Source organism: Aotus nancymaae, unplaced genomic scaffold (assembly GCF_030222135.1).
Source record: "Aotus nancymaae isolate 86718 unplaced genomic scaffold, 86718_ANA_hifiasm-v0.15.2.pri h1tg000051l, whole genome shotgun sequence".
NCBI lineage: Eukaryota > Metazoa > Chordata > Mammalia > Primates > Aotidae > Aotus > Aotus nancymaae.
Window position 1 is genome coordinate 2,315,416 of NW_026988465.1, and position 25,053 is coordinate 2,340,468.

Below are 25,053 nucleotides of genomic sequence, written 5' to 3' on the forward strand. Positions count from 1 at the left end.
TGATCGTGATGGATAAGCTTTTTGATGTGCTTTTGCATTCAGTTTGCCAGTATTTTATTGAAGATTTTTGCATTGATGTTCATCATGGATGTTGGCCTGAAATTTTCTTTTTTAGTTAGGTCTTTGCCAGGTTTTGGTATCAGGATGATGTTGGTCTCATAAAATGAGTTAGGGAGGATTCCCTCTTTTTGTATTGTTTGGAATAGTTTCAGAAAGAATGGTGCCAGCTCCTCTTTGCATGTCTGGTAGAATTCGGCTGTGAACCCATCTAGGCCTGGACTTTTTTTGGTTGGTAGGCTATTAATTACTGCCTCAACTTCAGCCCTTGTTATTGGTCTATTCAGAGTTTCAGCTTCTTCCTGGTTTAGTCTTGGGAGGGTGTAAGTGTCTAGGAATTTATACATTTCTTCTAGATTTACTGGTTTATGTGCATAGCGCTGTTTGTAGTAACCTCTGTTGGTAGTTTGTATTTCTGTGGAATCGTGATATCCCCTTTATCATTTATTATTGCATCTATTCAATTCTTGTCCCTTTTCTCTCTTATTAGTCTGGCTAGCAGTCTATTTTGTTGATCTTTTCAAAAAACCAGCTCCTGGATTTACTGATTTTTTTTTTTTTTTTTTTAAAGAGTTTTTTGTGTGTCTATCTCCTTCAGTTCTACTCTGATCTTAGTAATTTCTTGTCTTCTGCTAGCTTTTGAATTTGTTTGATCTTGCTGCTCTAGCTCTTTTAATGGGATGATAGGGTGTTGATTTAAAATCTTTCCTCGCTTCTCATGTGGGTGTTTAGTGCTATAAATTTCCCTCTAGACATTGCTTTAAATGTGTCCCAGAGATTATGGTACGTTATGTGTTCGTTCTCACTGGTTTTGAAGAACATCTTTATTTCTGCCTTTATTTCATTATTTATTCAGTAGTCATTCAGGAGCAGGTTGTTCAGTTTCCATGTAGTTGTGCCGTTTTGAGTGAAATTTCTTAATCCTGAGTTCTAATTGGATTGCACTGTGGTCTGAGAGACTGGTTGTTACAATTTCTGTTCTTTTGCCTTTGCAGAGGAGTGATTTACTTCCAATTTTGTGGTCGATTTTAGAGTAAGTATGATGTGGTGCTGAGAAGAATGTATGTTCTGTGGATTTGGGGTGGAGAGTTCTGTAGATGTTTATGAGGTCCGCTTGGTCCAGATCTGAGTTCAAGTCCTGGATATCCTTGTTAATTTTCTGTCTCGTTGATATGTCTAATATTGACAGTAGAGTGTTAAAGTCTCCCACTGTTTCTGTGTGGGAGTCTAAGTCTCTTTTTAGTTTGTTAAGAGCTTGCTTTATGTATGTATGTGTGTGCTCCTGTATTGGGTACATATATATTTAGGATAGTTAGCTCTTCTTGTTGCATTGATCCTTTTACCATTATGTAATGCTAGTCTTTGTCTCTTTTGATCTTTATTGGTTTAAAGTCCATTTTATCAGAGACTAGGATTGCAACCTCTGCTTTTTTTTTGCTCTCCATTTGCTTGGTAAATCTTCCTCCATCATTTTACTCTGAGTCTGTGTGTGCCTTTGCGCGTGAGATGGGTCTCCTGAATACAGCATACCGATGGGTCTTTTTATCCAATATTCCAGTCTGTGTCTTTTGATTGGGGCATTTAGCCCGTTTATATTTAAGGTTAATACTGTTATGTGTGAATTTGATCCTGCCATTTTGATATTAGCTGGTGGTTTTGCCCGTTAGTTAACACAGTTTCTTCATTGTGTCAATGGTCTTTACCATTTGGTACGTTTTTGGAGTGGCTGGTACTGGTTGTTCCTTTCCATGTTTAGCACTTCCTTCAGGAGGTCTTATAGGGCAGGCCTGGTGGTGATGAAATCTCTCAGCAGTTGCTTGTCCATAAAGGATTTTATTTCATCTTCACTTATGAAGCTTAGTTTGGCTGGATGTAAAATTCTAGGTTGAAAATTCTTTTCTTTTAGGATGTTGAATATTGGCCCCCACTCTCTTCTGGCTTGTAGGATTTCTGCCAAGAGATCTGCTGTGAGTCTGATTGGCTTCCCTTTGTGGGTAATCTGACCTTTTTCTCTGGCTGCCCTTAGCATTTTTTCCTTTATTTCAACCCTGGTGAATCTGACGATTATGTGCCTTCGGGTTGCTCTTCTCAAGGAATACTTTTGTGGTGTTCTCTATATTTCCTGTATTTGAATGTTGGCCTACCTTGCTAGGTTGGGGAAATTCTCCTGGATAATATCCTGAATTGTGATTTCCGACTTGGTTTCACTCTCCCTGTAACTTTCAGGTACACCAATCAAACATAGATTTAGTCTTTTCATATAATCCCATATTTCTTGGAGGCTTTGTTCATTTCGTTTCACTCTTTTTTTCTCTAATCTTGCCTTCTTGCTTTATTTCATTGAGCTGATCTTCAGTCTCTGATATCCTTTCTTCCGCTTGATTGAATCAGCTATTGAAACTTGTATATGCTTCACGAAGTTCTCATGCTGTGTTTTTCAGCTCCATCATGCCATTTATGTTCTTTTCCATACTGGTTATTCTTGTTAGCATATCGTCTAACCTTTTTTCAGGGTTCTTAGTTTCTTTGCATTGCATTAGAACATGTTCCTTTAGCTCCGAGAAGTTTGTTTTACCCACCTTCTGAAGCCTGCTTCTGTCAATTCATCAATTGACATTCTCCATCCAGTTTTGTTCCCTTGCTGGTGAGGAGTTGTGATCCCTTGGAGGAGAGGCGTTCTGGTTTTTGGTGATTTCATCCTTTTTACTCTGGTTTCTTCCCATCTTCATGGATTTATCTACCTTTGGTCTTTAAAGTTGGTGACTTTCGTATGGGGTCTCTGAGTGGATGTCCTTTCTGTTGTTGTTGAAGCTATTTCTTCTGTTTCTGGTTTTCCTTCTAGCCAGCCCCTCTGCTGCAGGACTGCTGGAGTTCCACTCCAGACACGCCTTGCCTGGGAATCATCTGTGGGGGCTGTAGAACAGCAAGGATTGCTGTCTGTGTCTTCCTCTGGTAGCTTCATCCCGGAAGGGTACCTGCCAGATGTCAACCAGAGCTCTCCTGTATGAAGTGTCTCTTTGGATATATGGGGGTCAGGGAGCCACTTAAGGAGGCAGTCTGTCTCTTATCAGAGCTTAAGTGCTATGCTGGGAGCTCTGTTGCTCCCTTCAGAGCTGCTGGAGAGGGATGTTTAAGTCTGCTGCAACAGGACTCATAACTGTCCCTTTTCCCAGGTGCTCTTCCTGGGAAGGTGGGGCTTTATTTTTAACTCCCTGATGTGCTGCTGCCTTTTTTCAGAGATGCCCTGCTCAGTAAGGAGGGAGTATAGTCACAGTCTGCCCGCAGAGGCATTGCTGAGCTGCCGTGGACTGTGCACAGCTGCTGTATAAACTTCCTTGCGATTTTGTTTACGCAGGTAAGGTTAGAACTGCGGACATCCTTCCCCCCACTGAGCTCTACCTTCCTGGGTCAAGCTCAAACTGCTGTGCTGATTGTGAAACAAGCCAGTGGGTTTCAGTTTGCTGGTCTTTGTGGGGCTGGGACCTGCTGAGCCAGATCACTTGGCTCCCTGCCTTTAGCCCCCTTCTTTTCAGGGGAACGGGTGGCTCCATCTCGCAGGCGTTCCAGGTGCTAGTTAAAATGGCCACCCAGATTTGTGCTGGAAATCTGTGGCACTTGTTGGCCCAGCGGAAATCTCCTGGTCTGTGGGCTGTAAAGACCATGGGAGAAATGCAGTATCTGAACCGGAGTGCCAGAATGGCTGGAAAAGTCCCTGATGGATTTTGTTGCATAGGAAGGAGGGTCCTCCAGCCAACTGCACTTCCTGGGTGAGGCAGTGCCCCACCTTGCCTCGGTTTGCCCTCCTTGGGCTACACCCACTGTCCAACAAGTCCCATTGAGATGAACCTGGTACCTTGGTTGGAAATGTGGAGATCACTCTCCTTCTGCATCACTCTCACTGGGAACTGCACTCCGGAGCTGTTCCTATTCGGTCATCTTGGTGGAACGTATGTTTCATTTTGTAAGAAACTGCCAAGCTGTTGTCCAAAGTGGCTGTGCAATTTTGCCTTCCATCTAACAGGGAGCGAGTGTTTCTATTGCTCCATAGCCTCGTCAGCATTTGCTGTTGTCGTGTTCTGGATTTCGACCATTCTAATAGATGTGTAGTGGTATGTCCGTGTTGTTTTAATTTGCATTTCCCAATGACATATTCTGTGGTGCATCTTTTCATATGTTTGTTTGCCATCTGTACATCATCTTTGGTGAGATGTTTTTGCCCATTTTTAAATCAGTTTCACTTATTGTTGAGTTTCAAGAGATCTTTGTATATTTTAGGTAACAGCCATTTGTCAGATAAGTCCTTTGCAAATATTTTCTCCCAATTTGTGGTTTGTCTTCTTCTTCTCTTGAAACACCATCTTTTAAATTATTATTTACATAGCTTTTTCTTTTACCATTCTTTTAGTTCTGACTTATCTATGTCTTTATATATATGTGGCATCATTTGTAGATAGCAAGTACTTGGGTTCTGTTTTTTTCTTAATCCGTTTTGATGATTTCTGCCTTTTAAGTAGAACACTGAGTTCACTTACATTTAGTATAATTGTTGATAGGCTTTGATTTAGGTCTAGTGTTTTTTTTTTTTTCCCTCTAGTTCTTGTTTTTGGTTTTTGTTCCTCTGTTCCTTCTTTCTGTTTTCTTTGAGTAATAACAGTATTGAAATTTGACATTTCATTATAATTCTCTAGTGGCTTTTGGTTATATTTGTTTATATTATTATGGTTTCTGTTTTTGCCTTTTTTGAGTGATTGTTGTAGAGTAGTGATTCTGAGTAATTACTTAGCCTCAGCATCGAATGGGAACTTGTTTGAAATGTGAATTACCAGACTGCATCCCAGGCCTCGGAAATTCTGTGGGAGAGACATGGCAGGCATTTCATGGCTTAAAGATATCAGATGCTTCTGAAATGCATGATAAAAATCTGTTGTACCACCTTATGTAAAACACACGAATCTTGTAACAGTGTAATTCAATTGAGTTTTCTTGTTTGTGCTATTGTTATATATTTTCTTTCTACATATGATAAACCTCACAATAGTGTGATAGGGATTTTGCATTAAACATTACACTGTCTTACAAAATTGAGAAAAACAAAAAAATGAGTATTTATATTTATTCATAATTTCTGGCTCTCATTCTTCCTATATATCTGAGGTTCCATCTGGTACCATTTTGCTTCAGTCCAAATAATTTTCACGTGATAGAAATTGTTGGGAGACAATTCTCCATAGGCCGCCTGTATTTCTGCACCTTTTGCTAGCAGTGCCCTGCATTTCTTCTAGACTACCTTTTCAAGGACATTCATAGAGAAGACAGAAATCATTTCTCCTGCCAGAGGCTGGAGCAGGCATGTTCTCTATCCATCATAAAAGTTTGCCTTTTTAAGCTCAGGGTTCCACTCCTGTAACATCGCCCATTGCATGCAGAGGTGTCATCCTCTGGGAACTGAGGCACAGCACACCAGAGCAGGAACATGCTGGTACTCTGGCTACTGCGCTTGCTCCCGGTTCACTTTGATCCATGGCTCTAGAGTCTCTTGCCATCTGCCAGCATTCTTGAGACTGTAGCAGGCTCACATGTTAACTTGTGTCCTCCTTGTGGTTTTTCTCAAAGAGGAGGGTTGGGAGTCTCATGGGTCAATTGATGAGACTCTAGGAAATTTGTAGCTGACATGTTGACCAAATTGTCATCCTAGTGATAAGTGGTCCTCCACTTTGCTGCCTGCTAATGAGGAGAAATTGGGGAGATGTTTTTAAACACAGCTGCCCAAACAATGCCCTGGTTATTACTAACTCTTCTCTGGGTGGGAGAACATCTTCACCCTTTGGTGGGCACATGGTTCTGACAGTTAAAGGAGAGAAATTGATAACCAGGGGTGGAAAGCAGGCAAATTGTTTGAACTGAATGTTGGCTGGTTCTTTCGGGAGAAGGAGGGGTGGGACTAGTTAAGGCGGAAGGCTAACAGCTAGGTTCCCCCATGGCTGACTCTTCCAGCACTGGTCCTGCCAACCTCAGATGCGCTGGGAGATGACAGTAAAAGGCTCAATGGTTTTTACAGTGGATCCTGGCTACTCTAGGGATGTGTCACCCTCTCAAGGAGATTACCCTGACATAGACAAACACACTGTGGGAAAATGTTAATGTCTGATAGGATATTAACTAGTATTCCGGCTCTTACTGCTCCAGATGAGATTTCCAGTGCTGCTGCTCATGACCTACTGGAGAATGAGAAATTTAACCCAAACAAGTTGACATAAGTTCTTGCTGTCCACTCCACTGCTCTGGGAAATTCTCCCCTGGCCCTTCCATTAAAGCTACATGATAACTCAGGAGATGTCGTGACGGTGGGGCCCATATTGTCCAACATGGAGGACATAATCAATCTGCGTAAGCTATGTAAAACTGCCCTTGTCCCTCTTGCATCTGACCCTTGCTTACAGAAGGACTGGATATGAGTAGGGTATCACTGGTAAGCAGGTGAAAATATCTCCTGAAATAGGAAATACCAGTTTTATCCTGGTGGAAGGAGAGCAGCAGGGCTAGTACCTAGGGACGTGGGGAGTGCATTACACTTTGGGAGGTCCTGGGACAGGAAACATTAATGATCCTTGTCATTCAGAACCATCCCTAGAGCCTTCCTCAGGGATGAAAACGCCCTGGTGTGGTTCTCCCAGATTTTTACAAAGGATCGAAGTAAAGCTTTTGGATCTGGCACTCTTCCTAGCCAGACCACTCTGATGATGATTTAGTGCATTCCTTTGACCCATGTTGAGAATTCTATCAGAAGCAGCAGAGTTTGGTGCCAGCGTCTGCACCAGCCATACAGAACACCTGCTAGCACCTCTGGCTGTCTGCCCACCCATACTCATAGCCATGGCACAGATAAGTGCCACCTGAGTGGTGGAGCAAGCAAACAGGATAGGTTGGACTGACTTGCTATCAGGCAGTTCCTCCAAACACAAGAGCAAGACTCAGTGATTGAACTGAATCGTAGACCTTTAAGAGCTGTACCTAGCTAGAAAGCTATGTTGAAGGCACTGTCAGCCTCTGCCCCTGTGATGCAGGGCTTGCTCGCAATTGTAAGCAGCACTTCCCAGGACCAATGCAGCACTGAGACTATATTCTCTCTATGGGAAGGCAGGTATTATCTTCCTTGTCTTCCTCCTAGAAGCATGGTGACTTGCACCTTAGCAGTAAACATCAGAGAACTTGAATATGTAGAGAAGAAAACTCATTAGATCCCATAGTCCTCATAGAACAGTGGCGAACGCTCCAAAATGAGGCTACCCTTGAGTATCTGGGGCAGCTCCCCAGAGGGATGGTTGACTCACCATGTGTGTGCATCCTACAGGTAGCTTACCCCACGGTGAGAGCCATAGACACAGTGGTACAAAATTTGTCCCTTTCTCTGAAGTGATCCATAAAAGCATCTTGACTCTGGAAGCATTCATTAATGGATGATAGGATTGCTGTAGATTTCCTCCTTTGGGCCAAGACAGAGTTCATGCAATTGCTAACACATCCTGTATGATCCATGTCGGTGGCCCCAACCAAAAGGAAATGTCCATTCGGAAGCTTCAGGAGAAGGCCTCATGGCTTGCCGAGGTGGACCCTGATGTTTTATGGTATTGCTTTAGCTGGCTGAGTCCAGGACACTGGGAAGCATGGTTAAGGTCAGGATTTTAGTTTGGCTTATCGTGATGCTTGGAGTCCTAGTGATAGTACCTTTTATTAAATATGTGAGACAAATCGAGTAGATTTAGTTCCACCCTGTAGTAGATTGAACAGAGTTGGCCAATAGAGTGGATACTCAGAGGGAAATTTGCTAGAAGCCAAGACAGTATAAATGTAAGGCGGGTTCTTCTCGGGAGAGAGTTCTCCAGGGATCTCTTGCATTTCTGTATGTCTCTGGAGAAGAGAGAGTGAGTACATTTGTTGTGGACTGTCTTTTCAATAGTGTTGGTATAAGCAGTTACCCTTGGAGACAAGGTAGTGTCTCCCTTCAGATCATAGGTTAAGTTTGTTTACTGCTTTGTAGGATAAAGATGAAGGTGGGCAGGCGTGCCCATTTAAAAAATTTGGAATCCCCAAGCTCAGGGATCCTCTCCTGTAATGTAACCTACTGTTTCAGCAGTTGTTACCTCACTGTCTTTGTATTGCCCTGAAGAATTGTGGGCTCAGGTAAGTGGTTCAAGCAATGCTAGTAGGCTGACAGCTGCTACTGCTGTGGGTAGGAAGAGCAGCAGTCTCTGTTTACCCTATAAGCTTTCACTTTCCACAGTTTCAGTTGCCCATGGTCTGAAAATACTAAATGGAAAATTTTAGAAACTATTATAATTTTTTTTCATTGAGACAGTATCCCACTCTGTCACCTAGGCTGGAGTGCAGTGGTGTGATCACAGCTTACTGTAGCCTAGACCTCCTTGGCTCAAGCAATCCTCCTACCTCAGCCTCCCAAGTAACTGGGACTACAGGTATATGCCACCACAGCTAATTTTTTTATATTTTGTAGAGACAGGGTCTTGCTATGTCGCCCATGCTGGCCTCAAACTCCTGGGTTCTAGCAATCCTGCCACCTCAGTTTATCTAGCAATCCTGCCACTTCAGCTTCCCAAAGTGCTGGGATTACAGACGTGAGCCACTGTACCCAGGCAATTCATTCTTTTAACTTGTATACCATTCTGAGTAGGGTGATGAAATTTTATGTTCTGATGTGTCTTGCCCAGGACATGAATCGTCCCTGTGTTCTGTGTTCTGTGTCTTTATGCCATAGATGCTACCACCTCATTAGTTACTTAGTAGCTGGTTCAGTTTTCAGACGAATCAGAGTGCATATAGGGCTGAGTTCTATCTGAGGTTTCAGGCATTGGCTGGGGATCTTGGAGTATATCCCCCACTGTTATACTTTTTCTCTGATGAAGACTCTTGTCTGCTACCAGCATCCATGAAAATGTCAAAAACAAGATATAGCTTGGTAGTTTGCAAGCAGGTAAAATCTCAGATCCTTCAAGGTTCCTGACATAGTCTCTCACAAAAAGTTATTTTAGCTCTTGTTCATCTGAAAGTGTCTTTATTTCACCTCCCTTTTTCTTTAAACTGCTTTTTTGAGATTAACTCACGTACCAGTTTACCCATTTAAATTATAGAATTCAGTGGCTGTGAGCATATACAGTTTTGTATCCATCACCACAGTCAGGTTTAGAACATTTTCATCACCTCAAAAAGAAATCTAGTATCCATTAGCTATCATCTTCTATTCAGCCCTCTTGCCTTCCCCCCAGCCCATGGCAGCCACTAATCTATTTTCTGTCGCTATAAAATAGCCTATTCTGGTCATTTTTTATAAATGGCATCATATATGTGACTGTTTTTTTTTTTTACATAGCATAATGCTTTTAAAGTCCATCCATGTTGTAGCATGTATCAGTACTTCATTCCTTTTTGTGACTCAATATCTGTAATATGGCTATGCCACATTTTGTTATTTAGTCATCAATTAATAGACATTTGGATTGTTTCTACTTTTTGACTGGTATTAGCAGTGCCACTATGAACATTCTTGTGTAAATTTTAGTGGGGACAAGTTCTCTTTCTCTTGGGTAGATATCTAGGAGTGGAGTTGCTGGGTCATATGGTAACTCTTAATTATTGGAGGAACGACCAGACTGTTTTCCAGTGTGGCTGCACCATTTTACATCACCACAAGCAGTTTATGACAGTTCCCATTCCTTTCCACTCTCACCAGTACTTACCCTTTTCATTACAGCCATCCTCCCGGCTGTGAAGCGCACTCTCATTATGGTTGTGATATACGTTGCCGTGAGGACTAATGATGTTGAGCATCTTTTCATATGCTTTACTGGTCATTTCCATATCTTCTTCAGAGAAATATCTGTTCAAATCCTTTGCCATTGTTAAATTGGGTTGTCTTTTTATTGTTGAACTGTAAGTTCCTTATAAAAAAAAAATTTCCTCCCGTTCTGTAGGTTGTTCTCTCACTTTTTTGGTGTGGCATCCTTTGAAGCACAAAAGTTTTTAATTTTGATGTCTAGTTTAATCCACTTTTTTTCTTTTGTTGCCATTGCTTCTGGTGTCATATGCAAGAAATCATTGCCTAATTTAAAGTCACAACAAATTACACCTCTGTGTTCTGTTACGAATTTTATAATTTTAACTCTTTCTGGTAGATCTTTGATCAACTTAATGCATGGTATGAGGTCTAAAGGTCCAACTTGCGTCTCTGGCATATGGATATCCAGTTGTCCCAGCGTCGTTTGTTGAAAAGATTATTCTTTTCCCCGTGGAATGGCCTTGACACTTGTCCAAAATCATTTGACCATATATAGGGGAGTTTATTTCTGGGCCCTCTGTTCCATTAAGCTATATGTCTGTAGTTCTACGCTGCTGGTTTCATAGTTATTAATTACTGTAGCTTTGTATTAAGTTGAAATCAGTTTGTCAACTTTTTCTTCTTTTTGAAGCTTTTTGGGCTGTTCCATGTGAATTTTGGGATTAGGTTGCCAGTTTCTACAAAGAAAACAGCTTTAATGCTAGAAAGAGTTACATTGAATCTAAAGATCAATTTGGAGAGTTTTATGATATTAACAGTATTCAGTCCCCTGATCCATGAACATGGAATGGCTTTCCATTTAATTTGATATTATTTCAATAACATTTTGTAGTTTCTAGTTTATAAGCCTTACACCCTTTTGTTAAATTTATTCCTTTTTTTTCTTTCTGATGATATTTTGAGACTTTTCTTAATTTTATATTTGGTTTGATCATTGCTACTATAAGAAAAACAATGCAGTTCTGTTTTAAAAATTGATTTTTGTGTGTTGATTTGTATGCTGCAATCTTGCTGAACTTCTTTGTTCTAATAGTTTTTAATGGACTCTTTAAGCTTTTCTATATAGAAGAGCATGTCATATGCAAATAGCAATAATTGTACTTCCTCCTTTCCAGTTCAGGTGTCTTTGTATTTATTGTCTAACATTCAGCCAGAAGTAGCTAGAACTCCGTACAATGTTGCGTAGAAGTGGCAAGAACAAACATCCTTGTGTCGTATTTTTTATCTTAGGGGGAAGTTTTGGTCTTTCCATATTGAGTGTGATGTTATTTGTGTGTTTTTCATAAATTCCCTTTATTTATTTGAGGAAGTTTCCTCTATTCCTAGTTTATTGACTTCTTTGTTTTTTTTAATCATGAAGAGTTGTTGACTTTTCTCGTGTTTTTTCTGCATCTATTGAAACACTATGTGATTTTTCCCCTTTATTCTGTTAATGTGGCATGTGAACATTATTTGAGTTTTTTAATTAAATCAGCCTTGAGTTTTTGGAATAAATCCTCTTTGGTCATGATCATTTTTATATATTGCAGGAATTCAATTTGCGAATGTTTTGTTGAGGATTTTTGTGTCTATAGTCACAAAAGAGATAAAGGTCTATAGCTTTCTTGTGATGTCTTTTGTTTTGGTATTGGGTAAATAGTGGCCTCATAGAGTGTGGTAAACTGTTTTCTAATTATTAGAAGAGTGTATAAAGAACTGGTATTAATTATTTAAAATTTTGTAGAATTCGTCAGTGAAGATACCTAATCCTGTGTGCTTTCCTTTAAGGAAGGTTTTGATGATCAGTCTTTTTTTTTATTATAGATCTATTTAGATTTTCTTGACTCAGTTTGACTAGTTTTTATCTTTCTAAGAATGTATTTATTTCATCTGAGTTGTTAAAATTTATTGGCATAGAGTTATTCTTAGTATTATAATTATTTTCATTTCCATATGGTTTGTAGTAATGTTCCCTCTTTAATTCCTGGTTTTAGAAATGTGAGTGTTCTGTTTTTCTTAATCAGAATAACTGAAAGTTTGTCAGTATTGTTAATTTTTTTAAAAGAAACTTTTGGTTTTGTTGCTATTGAAATATTACTCTTCTGTTTATTAAGCTCTAAATTCTGTTTCTTTTCTTCTTCTTGCCTTGGGTTTAGTTTGCTTTTTTGCCAGTGTCTGAAGGTAAAGGGTTAGGTTATTGATTTGAGGTCTTTCTTCTTTTTAGTGTAGGTGTTTACTGGTAGAAATTTCCCTCCCATTACTGCTTTTACTGAATTCCACAAGTTTTAGTATGTTGTATTGTTTTTGTTATCTCAAGGTTTCCAGCTTTTCATGAGATATTTTGGGGGGAGCTGGCCCCTTGATTATTTAGCATGGGTTGTTTAATTTCTGCATATTTATGAATTTTCCCAACTTCTTTGTTATTTTCAGTATCATCCCCATTTGGAGATAGAACTTTGCATGATTGCAATCCTTTTAGATGTACTGAGCTTATCTTAAGACTTAGCATATGGTCTGTGCTGGCGAGTGTCCTGTGTGTGCTTGAGAAGAATGTATATTCTGCTGTTGTTGGATAGAGAGTTGTCTCCTTGTCAGACTTGCATAATGTTTCCATCACAGGAATTAATGGAGCAGTTTGCCTGCCCCTGGATGTCTTACTGCTCCTTCACAGTCTGATGCTGAGATCGCAAGCTATGGCTGCCTGCCGGTTAACTCGAAGAATGTTTTCACATTTTCTTAATAACTGAAAAAAAGCAAAAGAGTAATAATATTTTATGATGTGTGACAATTACAAAATTCAAATTTTAGTGTCCATAGATAGAGTTTTTGTCTTTGTTTAATGCCATTTCATTTATTACATATTGTATCTGGCTACTTCCTTGCTACAGGAGCAGGGTTGAGTGGTTGGGAGATGAGATGACCCATACGCCTAAAACGTTTACTGTTTGGCACTTTATATAAAGTTTGCCAACTCCTGGTCTAATGCGTCCCCTGTGACTTCCTTATGTATACTCAGTCTGGCCACTGAGTATACCTAAAAATGGAGCACACACCTCCACATACCTGTGGAGGCTACTGTTGCTCTTCCTCTTTGCTCAGTTTCCTAGGAGGGAGGGGCAGGATCTCCTGGGGGCCTGGCAGCTGCAGATTCCCCAGGGGATGCCGGCCCTGGGGAATCCAGTGGGACATGGTTAAGAAGGGAATGGAAAGAAATGCACTGTGTTCCACCAGGCTCCTGCCTCAGCTCTAAGGAAACAGAGGAGAGCAAACAGGAGTATACTCTAGTATACTGCCTGCTTCTGGAGTGGAAATTGATTTAAGGTGGGTTGGGCAGGGGTGGGGGGAGCATGAAGCATAGCTTTCCTGTAAGACATAATGTCTTTTCCCCTTTTCATTGAAAACTCTTAAACTGTTTCTGCAAAAACATCATTTACATGGACTTTTCCAGAAATATATCTTTTAAATTGAAATACACCCTTATACACAACTATTCACAAGGGAAGGAGCAGAGGAAAAATCACTTTCAAAAGCTTTCCCTGCTATGTTGTGGACTGTGTGGACTCACACTTGCTGACCTGACATTAATTACTGACTCTGTGGAGATCTGTCAGACATGAAATTGGCCCTATGATGAGCTAAGGTCTTGCTCTTCCTAATCCTTTTTGCTCAGAAGCAGTAATATATATTTAATTTTAGGCTGTTCAGTAGTTAAGGACTTCTATTTTCTGTATCTCAGGTAGATACACTGGAGAGTTTTTTGTTTCTTTGAGAGTAAATGATGGGGATGGGGTATTCTCCGGTTCCCCATAATTGCCTGCACTTCTACTCATTAGACTCCAGTATTGGGGGATGTTAGAGAACCAGGCATGCCATTGTGTGTCTGACCTACCTCTGCCTCCAACCTCAATGTACCAATGTTCTTAATAATTGATGGGCTCAGACCTTTGCGTTCTTAATTAAAGAGCTGCTATGTGGCTATAGGCCTCTGCCGACAAGATACAGAGTCACATGCTGCCGCCGGGAAGTGAGCTGATGCTTTTGTATTAACTTCTGATGTAACAACAGATACTAGGTATTTCTCCCAATAAGATATGGAGATACTGTGTCAGATAATTCTTGTTCATGTGAGTTGTGGAAGATCTCTCTTCCATTTACACTTAGGATATTAAGGTATAAGAATTTGTCACAGTGATAAAACATGGTTACAAGGCAGGGTGGTGTGAATTGATAACTTTGATCCAGAATGTATTGGTCATCCATTTCAACGATTGACAGCATCTCCACTGAAAGATGTTAGTATAAAATTAATTAAAACTAAGATTTGAAAATAACCTGATCGCTCTGGACTGTTTTATTACAATCAAGTATGATGTTCTCTGTTGACCTTTTTAGTTTTAAGTGAGTGCTTCTGAATGATGCTGTGATACAGATCATATGTTTCTTTGTTGACAGTTTCACCCACAGAAGGTTCTCAGACCCTTGTAGCTTGTTGCTGTCACCACTCCAGGCCTTGCTTGGGTCCCTGCTGCTGGTACCCTGGGATGACCAGGTACAGCTGCAGATGCCTTAGGCTGTTCCAGTCATGAGTGTGGAAACCAACTCAGTGGTCAGGCTTCAACACAGACATAACAGAGAGCCCCTTTCAGTCACAAAAACATAAGTCACCTAATGCATAGCCACATATCTCAGCATAAAATTTTAGCATCTTGTTTGACTTACTTTCAGGGAAATTGCTCACACCCCAAATGGCCTATTACTGTTTTATTGGGGTTGGAGAAGAGATCATTTTTATAATCTATTGTAGTTTTTGCTATTTTTGATGTTCTTAATTACACTTGGACTTTTCCAAAAAAATTTTGATTTTTTTAAAACTATTTTTTTCCTTTTATAAACAGGTTGAAAGGATTGTTGACAAAAGGAAAAATAAAAAAGGGAAGACAGAGTATTTGGTTCGGTGGAAAGGCTATGACAGCGAAGATGACACTTGGGAGCCGGAGCAGCACCTCGTCAACTGTGAGGAATATATCCACGATTTCAACAGACGCCACACGGAGAAGCAGAAAGAGAGCACATTGACCAGAACAAACAGGACCTCTCCCAACAATGCTAGGAAACAAATCTCCAGATCCACCAACAGCAACTTTTCTAAGACCTCTTCTAAGGCACTCGTGATTGGGAAAGACCATGAATCCAAAAATAGCCAGCTGTTTGCTGCCAGCCAGAAGTTCAGGAAGAACACAGCTCCATCTCTCTCCAGCCGGAAGAACATGGACCTAGCAAAGTCAGGTATCAAGATCCTCGTGCCTAAGAGCCCCATTAAGAGCAGGACCGCAGTGGACGGCTTTCAGAGCGAGAGCCCCGAGAAACTGGACCCCGTCGAGCAGGGTCAGGAGGACACGGTGGCACCTGAAGTGGCAGCGGAAAAGCCTGTCGGAGCTTTATTGGGCCCCGGTGCCGAGCGGGCCAGAATGGGGAGCAGGCCCCGGATACACCCACTAGTGCCTCAAGTGCCCGGCCCGGTGACTGCAGCCATGGCCACAGGCTTAGCCGTTAATGGGAAAGGTGAGTGTCTGGGGAGCTGTCTGGAGCTCCGCAGTGATCCCAGAGGGCGTGGGTCCTTCTAGAGATCAGGCCCCGAGCTATGGAGAGTCCGGGGATTCCCACGGCATCTGCTGGAGCCTTGCAGAGATTTTGCCAGCTTCTCCTTTCTTCGCTTGAAGCCTTTGGCATTTCTCTTAAATCAGCGCTAGTTGTTTCGTTCTATTGCACCATCCACAGACTGCTACCACACTGACTTGCTTTAAACATATCTCCCTCTAACTAGGTTAGGTGGGTAACTTTTTACAGCACATTTCTGGAGCTGTCTGTCTTTCTTCACCTCTTAGGTACTGAGTCTCGTCTCGTCTTTTCTCTTGTTCAGCGTTTTATTCTAAGTGTGGCCAGCATTGATTGAGAAGTGCTGGTTCTTATTTTGCTCACCCATTTGAATAAGCAGGAATGCCTTTCAGCGAGGGCATTGCTAAGCCAGTGGGGCCTTTAGGAGCTGGGCTCATTTCTGGGACGATCGGCAGTGTGGGTGCCATTGCTCCTCCCGTCAGAGCCGAGTCTGCCTGGAACAGATGGTGTCCTCGGTTTTGCTCTCACACCAGCCCTGCTCCTGGGTTCTGCAGCTGCCTTGGTTGTGCTATGACCTGTCCATCTCCCAGGACAGCACAACTGGGAGTTTACACAGGTGGCTCCTTTGCACTTGCCATGCTGCGCCATCCACAGTTGTTAATTCTCTTACACAGATTTCTCCCAGACAGGCCCTGGCCCTGCCTCACTTGAAGTCCTCATGACTTCTCACCTGCTGGAGCTTTCTAATAGGGCTTCCTGCTTCCTGCCTTCTTACAGCTCTCATCCATTTTCAGTCATTCTCAGACAAGGGTGGTGACCACTGGTGCCCCCACCCCCAGTTGGCCTTCAGTAGCAGGTGTGCCCTGCATGTCTGCGACCCTGCCCTCCCCTGCCCTCTGGCTCCTTTCCGTCAGCACCAGGGCCGTGCACTCCCCTTGTCTCCAGCTGCTCAGGGCTTGCTCTCCTCCCACCACCACCTGGCCCTCTCCTCTCTCTTCCTTCTGCATTATAGTCTTAAAATTGTCTCTTTAGCCAGTGCGGTGGCTCACCCCTATAATTTCATCACTTTGGGAGGCTGAGGTGGGTGGAACACGTGAGGTCAGGAGTTCAAGACCAGCCTGCTCAACATGGTGAAACCCCGTCTCTACTAAAAATACAAAAATTAGCTGGGCGTGGTGGCACATGCCTGTAATGCCAGCTACTCAGGAGGATGAGGCATGAGAATTGCTTGAACTCAGGAGGCAGAGGTTGCAGTGAGCCAAGACGGTGCCATTGCACTCCAGCCAGGGTGACAGAATGAAACTCCATCTCAAAAAAAAATTGTCTCTTTGCCTGTGTGTATCTCCCCAACCCAAGCTCAGTAGAATAATAGTAAACAAAATACTATGGTGTTGGTTTGTTTGAGGAGCCATTTTCCTCTAAAGGGAAGTGTTCACTAAGACATCGTAACCATCCTGCTGTGATGCATTCAACAGATTTTCACCTTGGCCCAGGCCCTTGTGTAGCAAAGAAGTGGAATATGAACTGAAATCTGGGGTTTCCTTTTGACAGGAAATTGCCATCTTGCCAATGTTTCTCAGATGCACGCTTGACCCAAATGCTGCCTTTTCCCGGCTTCAGTTTTGCCTTCATCTGGAGCTTGTGAACTTGTTTGCAGGTTTGGCTTCCTATGTTGTTGATCTCATGGATACAGTTTTCTCTTATGTAGTTGCATATGAGGGGTCAGAGAAGTTCAGAGGTAGAAGGGACTCACTTAATGCACACTCTATTTTGCAGTTAGGGAAGTCAAGCCCAAAGAGAAGATGATGTTCATAGAGAGAACTGGAGCCAGAGGGGAACCAGAGCGCGTGCCTCAGTGCCCCTCTGGCGTTCTTCCCAGCGTTGCTTCTTGCCTCCTGGACAGAGAAGCACCTCCATCTTCATCGATGATTTGGGGGCCAGGCACGGTGCTGGACTCTGGTGCTACCAAGAAGGACTGACAATCTATAGCCTGTGGGCTTGACCCTGCCCTGCTCCTGGTTTTGTGTGGACTGCGAGCTCAGAATGGATTTTACGTTTCCTAATGTTTGGGGGAAAGAAAATCAAGAGGGTTATTTACTAACGTGAAAATATAAGGAATCAAGATTTCTTTGTTGATACATAAAGTTTTATTGGAACACAGCTAACCATCCATTACTGTGAATGAATGGAGCTATCTGTTCATTTACTTCTACCACCACCCAGCTAATTTTTGTATTTTTGGTAGAGACGGGATTTCACCATGTTGGCCAGGCTGGTCTCGAACTCCTGGCCTCAAGTGATCCACGCGCCTCAGCTTCCCGAAGTGCTGGATTACAGGCGTGAGCCACCACGCCTGGCCTGCCTGGCTCTTTACAGAGAGGACACCTGATCTCTGCTCTTAGAAATCTATAGATCTATAGGCCCCCTTTTTTGTCCACAAAAGTTGTATATACATGTGTGCATTTTTTTGTTGAGGGAAACCTTGATTTTCAAAATTTTGTGCCAGCAAGATTAAGAACCCAGTCCTTAACCTGCAAGTCCAGTTTCAGTTGGTCCCCGCCTCCAGTGCAGTCTTGCTCTGATTCCCTCTCGTGTGTTAGTTCTTTCAAAATAAAATGCAGCCCTCGCCAGTTCCACATTCCACTTTCACCACATGTGAAACAATTTGCAGCGAAAACCTTCATTCCTTTACATTTCTTATATAAGGAAAGTAATGGCTTCTATTTAAATGAGGATTTAGTGACTTCCTCTTTAAAAAACATCCACATGGTAGCATTGGTTAAACCAAAAGGGACAGGTATAAGCATAGAATCTTAAATTATGTTACCTTGTTCTGTGGAGTTGGGAGACTGGGGTGGGAATGACTATTTTTTTCAAGGCTCTCACCATCATTTTTCTCCAAAGCTATGATCTCTCTATCCCTCTCTCACTTCTTCCTGGGCGCTGGTCAGATCAGCCCTGAGCCCTGTATGCTGCTGAGAATATAATCTCTTGTTAGAGGAAAATAGAACCCTTTAGGGAACATTTTTAGGACAGTGGTGAATGACATCCCCTATGGCCTTGATCTAAATCAGGCTTGTAGATTAATGAGGCGGAGCCTTTCTGGAAAAAAAAAAGCAACTGCAAAGCTGGTGGAGCCCCTGACTGCAGGCCTCCTGCAGATTCGGGAGGTTCAGTGCTGTGGCTGCCTTGGTCCCTGTGCAGAGAAGAGCTTTGTTACACTCTTTGCTAGAATGTAAGCTCCAAGAAGGCATGTTGCTTTTCCAGACTAAGTCAAATTGTGCCAAGAATGGCACCTGCCATGTAGTCAGTGCTCTGCAAGTACTTGAGGAAGGAATGATTCCAGCAGAATGGGTGCTCAGGAAAGGAGGAAGGAATGATTCCAGTAGAGTGGGTGTGCAGGGAATGAGGAAGGAATGATTCCAGTATAATGGGTGTGCAGGGAATGAGGAAGGAATGATTCCAGTAAAATGGGTGCTCATGGAATGAAGATGGAATGATTCCAGTAGAATGAGTACGCAGGGAAGGAGGAAGGATTGATTCCAGTATAATGGGTGTGCAGGAAATGAAGAAGGAATGATTCCAGTAGAATGGGTGCGCAGTGAAGACAAGGGTTGTAAGGAGTTGTTTGTGGCCCAGGTCTCTGGCTCAGAGAGGAGGGAAGGAAAGCAGGAGGGGAGAAATTCTATTGAAATAACAGGCCAATAGAATTGGCCAGAAACACAGACATTCCAGAAAGCCCTCTTTTGCCCTCTGGGCACATCCTTCGTGAATGAGGAGAAGCCACGCTGAAGCTCTGGTAGGCTGTTGGTTCACTGACACTTTTCAAGCAGTTGTTTTTACTTTCCAGATTAATTTTAAAGCTACATAAGAAAACTGATTTGTTTTTCTAAAACTAATTGAAGTAGATACTGGTGGAATCATTGGAAAATGAACCATCTCCTATTCAAAACATTAATCATGTGTACTGAAGAGATATTTTTGCCACCAAAAGCAACAAATATTTGAATATCTGTTAACCCAAAGAATGAGAGTTTCTGGAGTGTTTTCACATATACCTGTTTACTTTTATAGAATAACCATATATGTGTTTACATTTTAATTATTTTAAGTATGACACAAAGGTTTAAATGATGAATATATTATTTCACTCAGAAATATGAGAAATTCGGCCAGGCGTGGTGGCTTATGCCTGTAATCCCAGCACTTTGGGAGGCCACGGCGGGTGGATCACAAGGTCAGGAGTTCAAGAGCAGCTTGACCAATATGGTGAAACCCCATCTGTATTAAAAATACAAAAATTAGCCAGATATGGTGGCGCATGCCTGTAATCCCAGCTACTCAGTATGCTGAGGCAGGAGAATCGCTTGAACCCAGAAGGTGGACGTTGCAGTGAGCCAAGATTGCACCACTGCACTCCAGCCTGGGCAACAGAGTGAGACTCCATCTCAAAGAAAAAAAAATTATGAGAAAATCTAAAATTTAGGTGATGCAGCTGTCTTCTCTCTCCTCTTTATCAGTGTTAATGATGATTTCTTGCTATTTTAATTGCCCAGTGAATTAATCCTACAGAAGAAGTAATTGCTTTTAAAAACTGGATTATCATGACTTTGCTCTTTCATGAATTTAAATATATAATTCATCATCATTCCATAAGTATGAAATTTCAGAAAATGCTATTAGCAAACTTAAATAGGTGTAAACCTTATCAGTGTTATGACGTAGGGTTGGCTTTTGGATTTCAAATGGAAGCCAACAGCACCTAGTAGGCAATGACTGAGGAAATATTAATACCTTAGCACACATTACATTTCATGAACATTTCAACCAAAGGAGGCTCCCAGGAGAAAGTGTTCAGGAAAACCTGGCTGCTTCTGAGGAGCTGGAGTGTGATTTCCTCTCAGTAAGAATATTAATAGATGATCCCTTTCCCTTTTCACTGTGATTATCAGGAAAGCCTAAGAGGCAACTCAACAGCTGCCCTCTAGAAAGAGGCCCCAGGGCTTTCAAGGCCCTTTATGATTTAGTCTCTGAAATTAGAACTTAACCCCAGGGAATCCAGTTATGAAGTCAGAAGGCCAGGCTAGGTGTGGTTGGTCACATCTGTAATCGCACCTCTTTGGGAAGCTGAAGCAGGATAGATTGAGGCCAGGAGTTCAAGACCAGCCTAGGTAACATAGTAAGACCTTATCTTTATAAAAATAAAAAATATTTTCCTAGGTTTTGAAGGTGTGTTTAAAAAAAAAAATCCAGGCATGGTGACTACATACCTGTAGTCCCAGCTACTCAAGAGGCTGAGGTGGGAGGATTGCTTGAGCCCAGGAGGTCAAGGCTACAGTGAGCTATGATTGCACCACTGTACTCCAGCCTGGTTCACAGAGTAAGACCCAAAAAAAAAAAAAAAAAAAAGGCAGCAGACCAGTCCCTAGAGGTAGCAGCTGTTCACTGGGGCCACAGCAGGAAACCTCCACTTGAAGAGACATTTGAAGTCAAGTTACAGCAAACGGGCAATTAGAAGTGTGTTTGAATACAAAAATTAGCCATGCATGGTGGCACACGCCTGTAGTCCCAGCTACTCGGTAGGCTAGGTAGAAGAATCACTTGAACCAGGGATGCAGAGGTTGCAGTGGACCAAGATCGTGCCACTGCACTCCAGCCTGCGTGACAGAGCAAGATTCCTTCTTGGGGGTGGGGGGAAGTGTGTTTGAGGGTTTGATCAAGAAAGATTTCAGTTTGAAACCCCACAAATGATCGACATGTCTTATATAATGGGTCCATGCTAGAGGCTTCCACATGTGTTTTCTTGCTTATTCCTTTCAAGAGCAAACCAACTCACACAAGGAAAGGGTCCAGAGGCTAAAAATCAAACAAGAGGGGAGTAGTCCTTTGAGACAAGCAGATGCACAGCCTCCCCACTTTCTAAGCATTTGATAGGTATCCTCAGGCAGAATGATGTGACTGCTAGCAACAGGTGGGGTCCTGTGTTCCTCCAAGTGAGCACAGTGATCTTCAAACCTCCACGTGCCTAAGAAGTCTAGTGCAGAGTTTCAGGCACAGAGCCTGTAGAGAAGATGCTCTTGTCCAGCCAGAGCCAGTCTGTTTACTCCCAGGAATCTTTAAAAACATGCACACCATAATCATTTTATTTTAAACCTTAATAAATGTGCATTATTTTTTGATCAAAGAGCCAAGGCCCTTTACAAGGGAGTGCTTGCATTTGCCACTTGATGGAAGAGCGAAGGCCCTTTGAGTATGGATTCATTGCTTGGAGTCCTCTCTTGTGTAAAGCATGTTCATAATGTATCACTTACTATTACCAGTTCCGATTTCTTCAAAGCAGAGCAAACCTTAGGTGTACTTACAAATCTGAGTACAGCCCTAGCCTTTTTGATTTTTCTGATTTTCTCACACCTGGCTTGACAATAGTTTTTAGTCTAGATCCTTTCCAGATCCTCCAGTGTAGTTTTCCTTGAGGCATCAGCTCTCCTTTTGTAATCATCTCCTGTTTTATGTAAAAATAAATTAAATATAACAAGTTCAGCTATCCAAAAACGTGTAGGAGGAAGGAGAGTGTTCCCTCTATCCTCAGGTTTTTGGCTGGGGCCTGTGAATTACAGTGACAAAAGACATGTTAACAGGAGAAAACAATATACACATTTAATTGGTGTTTTAAGTTTTATGAGCCCAAGGGATCTCCAAACAAAAGGGGAAACCCCAAAGAAGTGGTTAGGCTTGAGAGCTTATATACCATTTTAACAAAGGATGATAAATCGTGGAGAAATTCCTACCCCAGTTTCTAGGCTTCTTGGGGGTGGTAAAATGTGGGGAGATAGATATACTGGAAACTAATGGAAGAAAAAGGCTGTTTTACGTTTTAGTAAGGTCTGTTGAGGCACTCTTGTCTCAGTTTCTTCTCTCTGAGGATTAGTCGTTTTCCTTTTCCTGCTACAGGAAAGTGGGAATACCTTTACAGATAGGAATTTAAGCCCTTTTTAGGCAGAAATGGAGCAGGCAGAGAGTTCTTCCTGCAACTGTTGCTTCTCAGTTGCCTTTAGCCCAAAATAATCCTTATCCAAAAGTGTTATATTTTGGAATTGCATATTCTGATTCCTTTCAGAAGTTTAGGGAATGAATCCTGCCAACTCTTAAGCAGCCATATTCCAAGGGGAGGAGTCAAGTGTGGTCTATGTTGAGTCTAGTGACCACTTCTCTCTGGATATGGAACCAGGGCTTCTCTTTTTTTTTTTTTTTTTTAAGAAAAAATGAAAAAAAAAAAGAATGAAGGAGAGGAAGAAAAAGGAAGAGAAAGAGGGAGAGAGAATGGGTGTATTGCTTTATTGCCCAGGCTAGAATGCAGTCTAAAAATAGGTATTGAAAACCTCTTTTATGCCAATAATTGTGTTTAACAATGGAGACAGGAAGGAATAAGGGAAGAAAATAACAAAGAAGCAGTCAACCAATTTTCATTTAAACCTATGAAATGCTATGCAATTACTGAGGAGTGATTTACTTCCAATTATGTAGTCACTTTTGGAATAGGTGTGAGGTGGTAATGTATGTTTTGTGTATTTGAAGTGGAGAGTTCTATAAATGTTTATTAAGTTTACTTGTTCCGGGTCTGAGTTCAAATCCTGGGTATCCTTGTTAATTTTCTATCTCGTTGATCTGTCTAATATTGACAATGCGATGTTACAGTCTCCCACTATTATTATGTGGGAGTCTAAGTCTCTTTATAAGTCATTAAGAACTTGTCTTATGTATCTGGGTGCTCCTGTATTGGGTGTGTATATATTTAGGATCATTAGCTCTTCTTGTTGCATTGATCCTTTTACCATTATGTAATGTCCTTCTTTGCCTCTTTTGGTCTTTGTTGCTTTAAAGTCTATTTTATCAGAGGCGAGAATTGCAACTCCTGCTCTTTATTTATTTATTTATTTTTGCTCTCCTTTTGGTTGGTAAATCTTCCTCCATCCCTTTGTTTTGAGTCTTGGTGTATCGTTGCATGTGAGATGAGTCTGGATGCAGCATACCGATGGGTTTTGGCTTTTTATCCAGTTTTCCTTTCTGTATCTTTTGATTGGGGAATGTAGTCGATTTAAATTTAGATTAATAATAATATATGTGAGTTTAATACTGCCATTTGATACTAGCTGGCTGTTTTGCCCGTTAGTTGATGTAAATTCTTCATTATGTTGATGCTCTTTACTTTTTGATATATTTTTGGAAAGGCTGATACTGGTTGTTCCTTTATATGTTTAGTGCTTCTTTCAGAAGCCCTTGTAAAGCAGGCCTGGTGGTGGTGAAATCTCTAAGTATTTGCTTGTTCGCAAAATATTTTATTTTTCCTTCGCTTGTGAAGCTTAGTTTGGCTGGATATGAAGTTCTGGGTTGAAAGTTCTTTTCTTTAAGGATGTTGAATATTGGCCCCCACTCTTTTCTGGCTTGTAGGGTTTCTGCTGAGAGATCTGCTGTACTGATAGGCTTCCCTTCATGGGTAACCTGACCTTTCTCTCTGGCTGCCCTTAGTATTTTCTCCTTCATTTCAACCCTAATGAATCTGACGATTATGTGCCTTGGGGTTAGTCTTCTTGAGGAGTATCTTTGTGGTCTCTGTATTACCTGGAGTTGAATATTGTCCTGCCTTACTAGGTTGGGAAAGTTTTCCTGAATAATATCCTGAAGAATATTTTCCAACTTGGATTCATTCTCTTCGTCACATTCAGGTGTACACCTATCAAACGTAGGTTAGGTCTTTTCACATAGTCCCATATTTCTTGGAGACTTTGCTCATTCCTTTTTATCCTTTTTTCTCTAATCTTGTCTTCTTGTTTTATTTCATTAAGTTGGTCTTCGACTCTGATTCCTTGAGGAACCAGGGCTTCTCAAGGAGTGTTTCCCTTCCTACTCTAAGAATCCCTGCTGCAGACTTTGAGGATTTTTTTCCCTTCATATGAAGTTTTATTGATGTCACAGCTGCAGAAATGTCTACAAAATATATAAATTTCATACATTTTTGAACAAGTAATTTAGAAGTACTTTGAGCCAAATGTAAGAGTTCACTATTACCTCCCCTCCCTGAATACCAAATTCCCCAGAGGGAACATCAGTAGTTTGATGTGTATCATTTCTATGTCTTTTTCCATGAATTTATACTCTTTTTTATATGAGATCATACTACATAATTTGTTCTTAACCTTTGCTCTTTTTATTTAACATCATATCTTGGAGAACTTTGTATTTCAAGATTCAAATTATATCTTTTTATGTTTTAAACTTTTTATAAATATGATTTCAAACTTAGAAGTTACAAGACCAGTACAAGAAATACCCATAAAGTATCCCTTACCCAAATTCACCAATTGTTTACATTTTGCCTCACTTTCCCTCTCCTCTCTTTCTCCCCCATATACGTATATAGTTATATACACATATACATATGCATATACTTTTTTTTTCCTATTTGAGGATATATTTCATACTATTTGAGAGTTAGTTGGTAACTTGCTATTGTAAATGATAGCAAAACACAAGGGCTGTAATTGATTTAAGAT

General features: G+C 41.4%; 1 protein-coding gene across 5 annotated transcripts in view; it reads left to right on the forward strand.

Moving 5' to 3' along the window:
* Nucleotides 1-25,053, forward strand: part of CDYL (chromodomain Y like) — a 182,979-nt gene that overhangs the window by 104,001 nt on the left and 53,925 nt on the right. For all 5 annotated transcript variants that reach the window (XM_021672664.2, XM_064362948.1, XM_021672666.2 and 2 more), the window contains exon 2: nt 14,782-15,448. In XM_021672664.2, the coding sequence (XP_021528339.2) occupies nt 14,782-15,448 (667 nt within the window). The remainder of the gene's footprint in view (nt 1-14,781; nt 15,449-25,053) is intronic.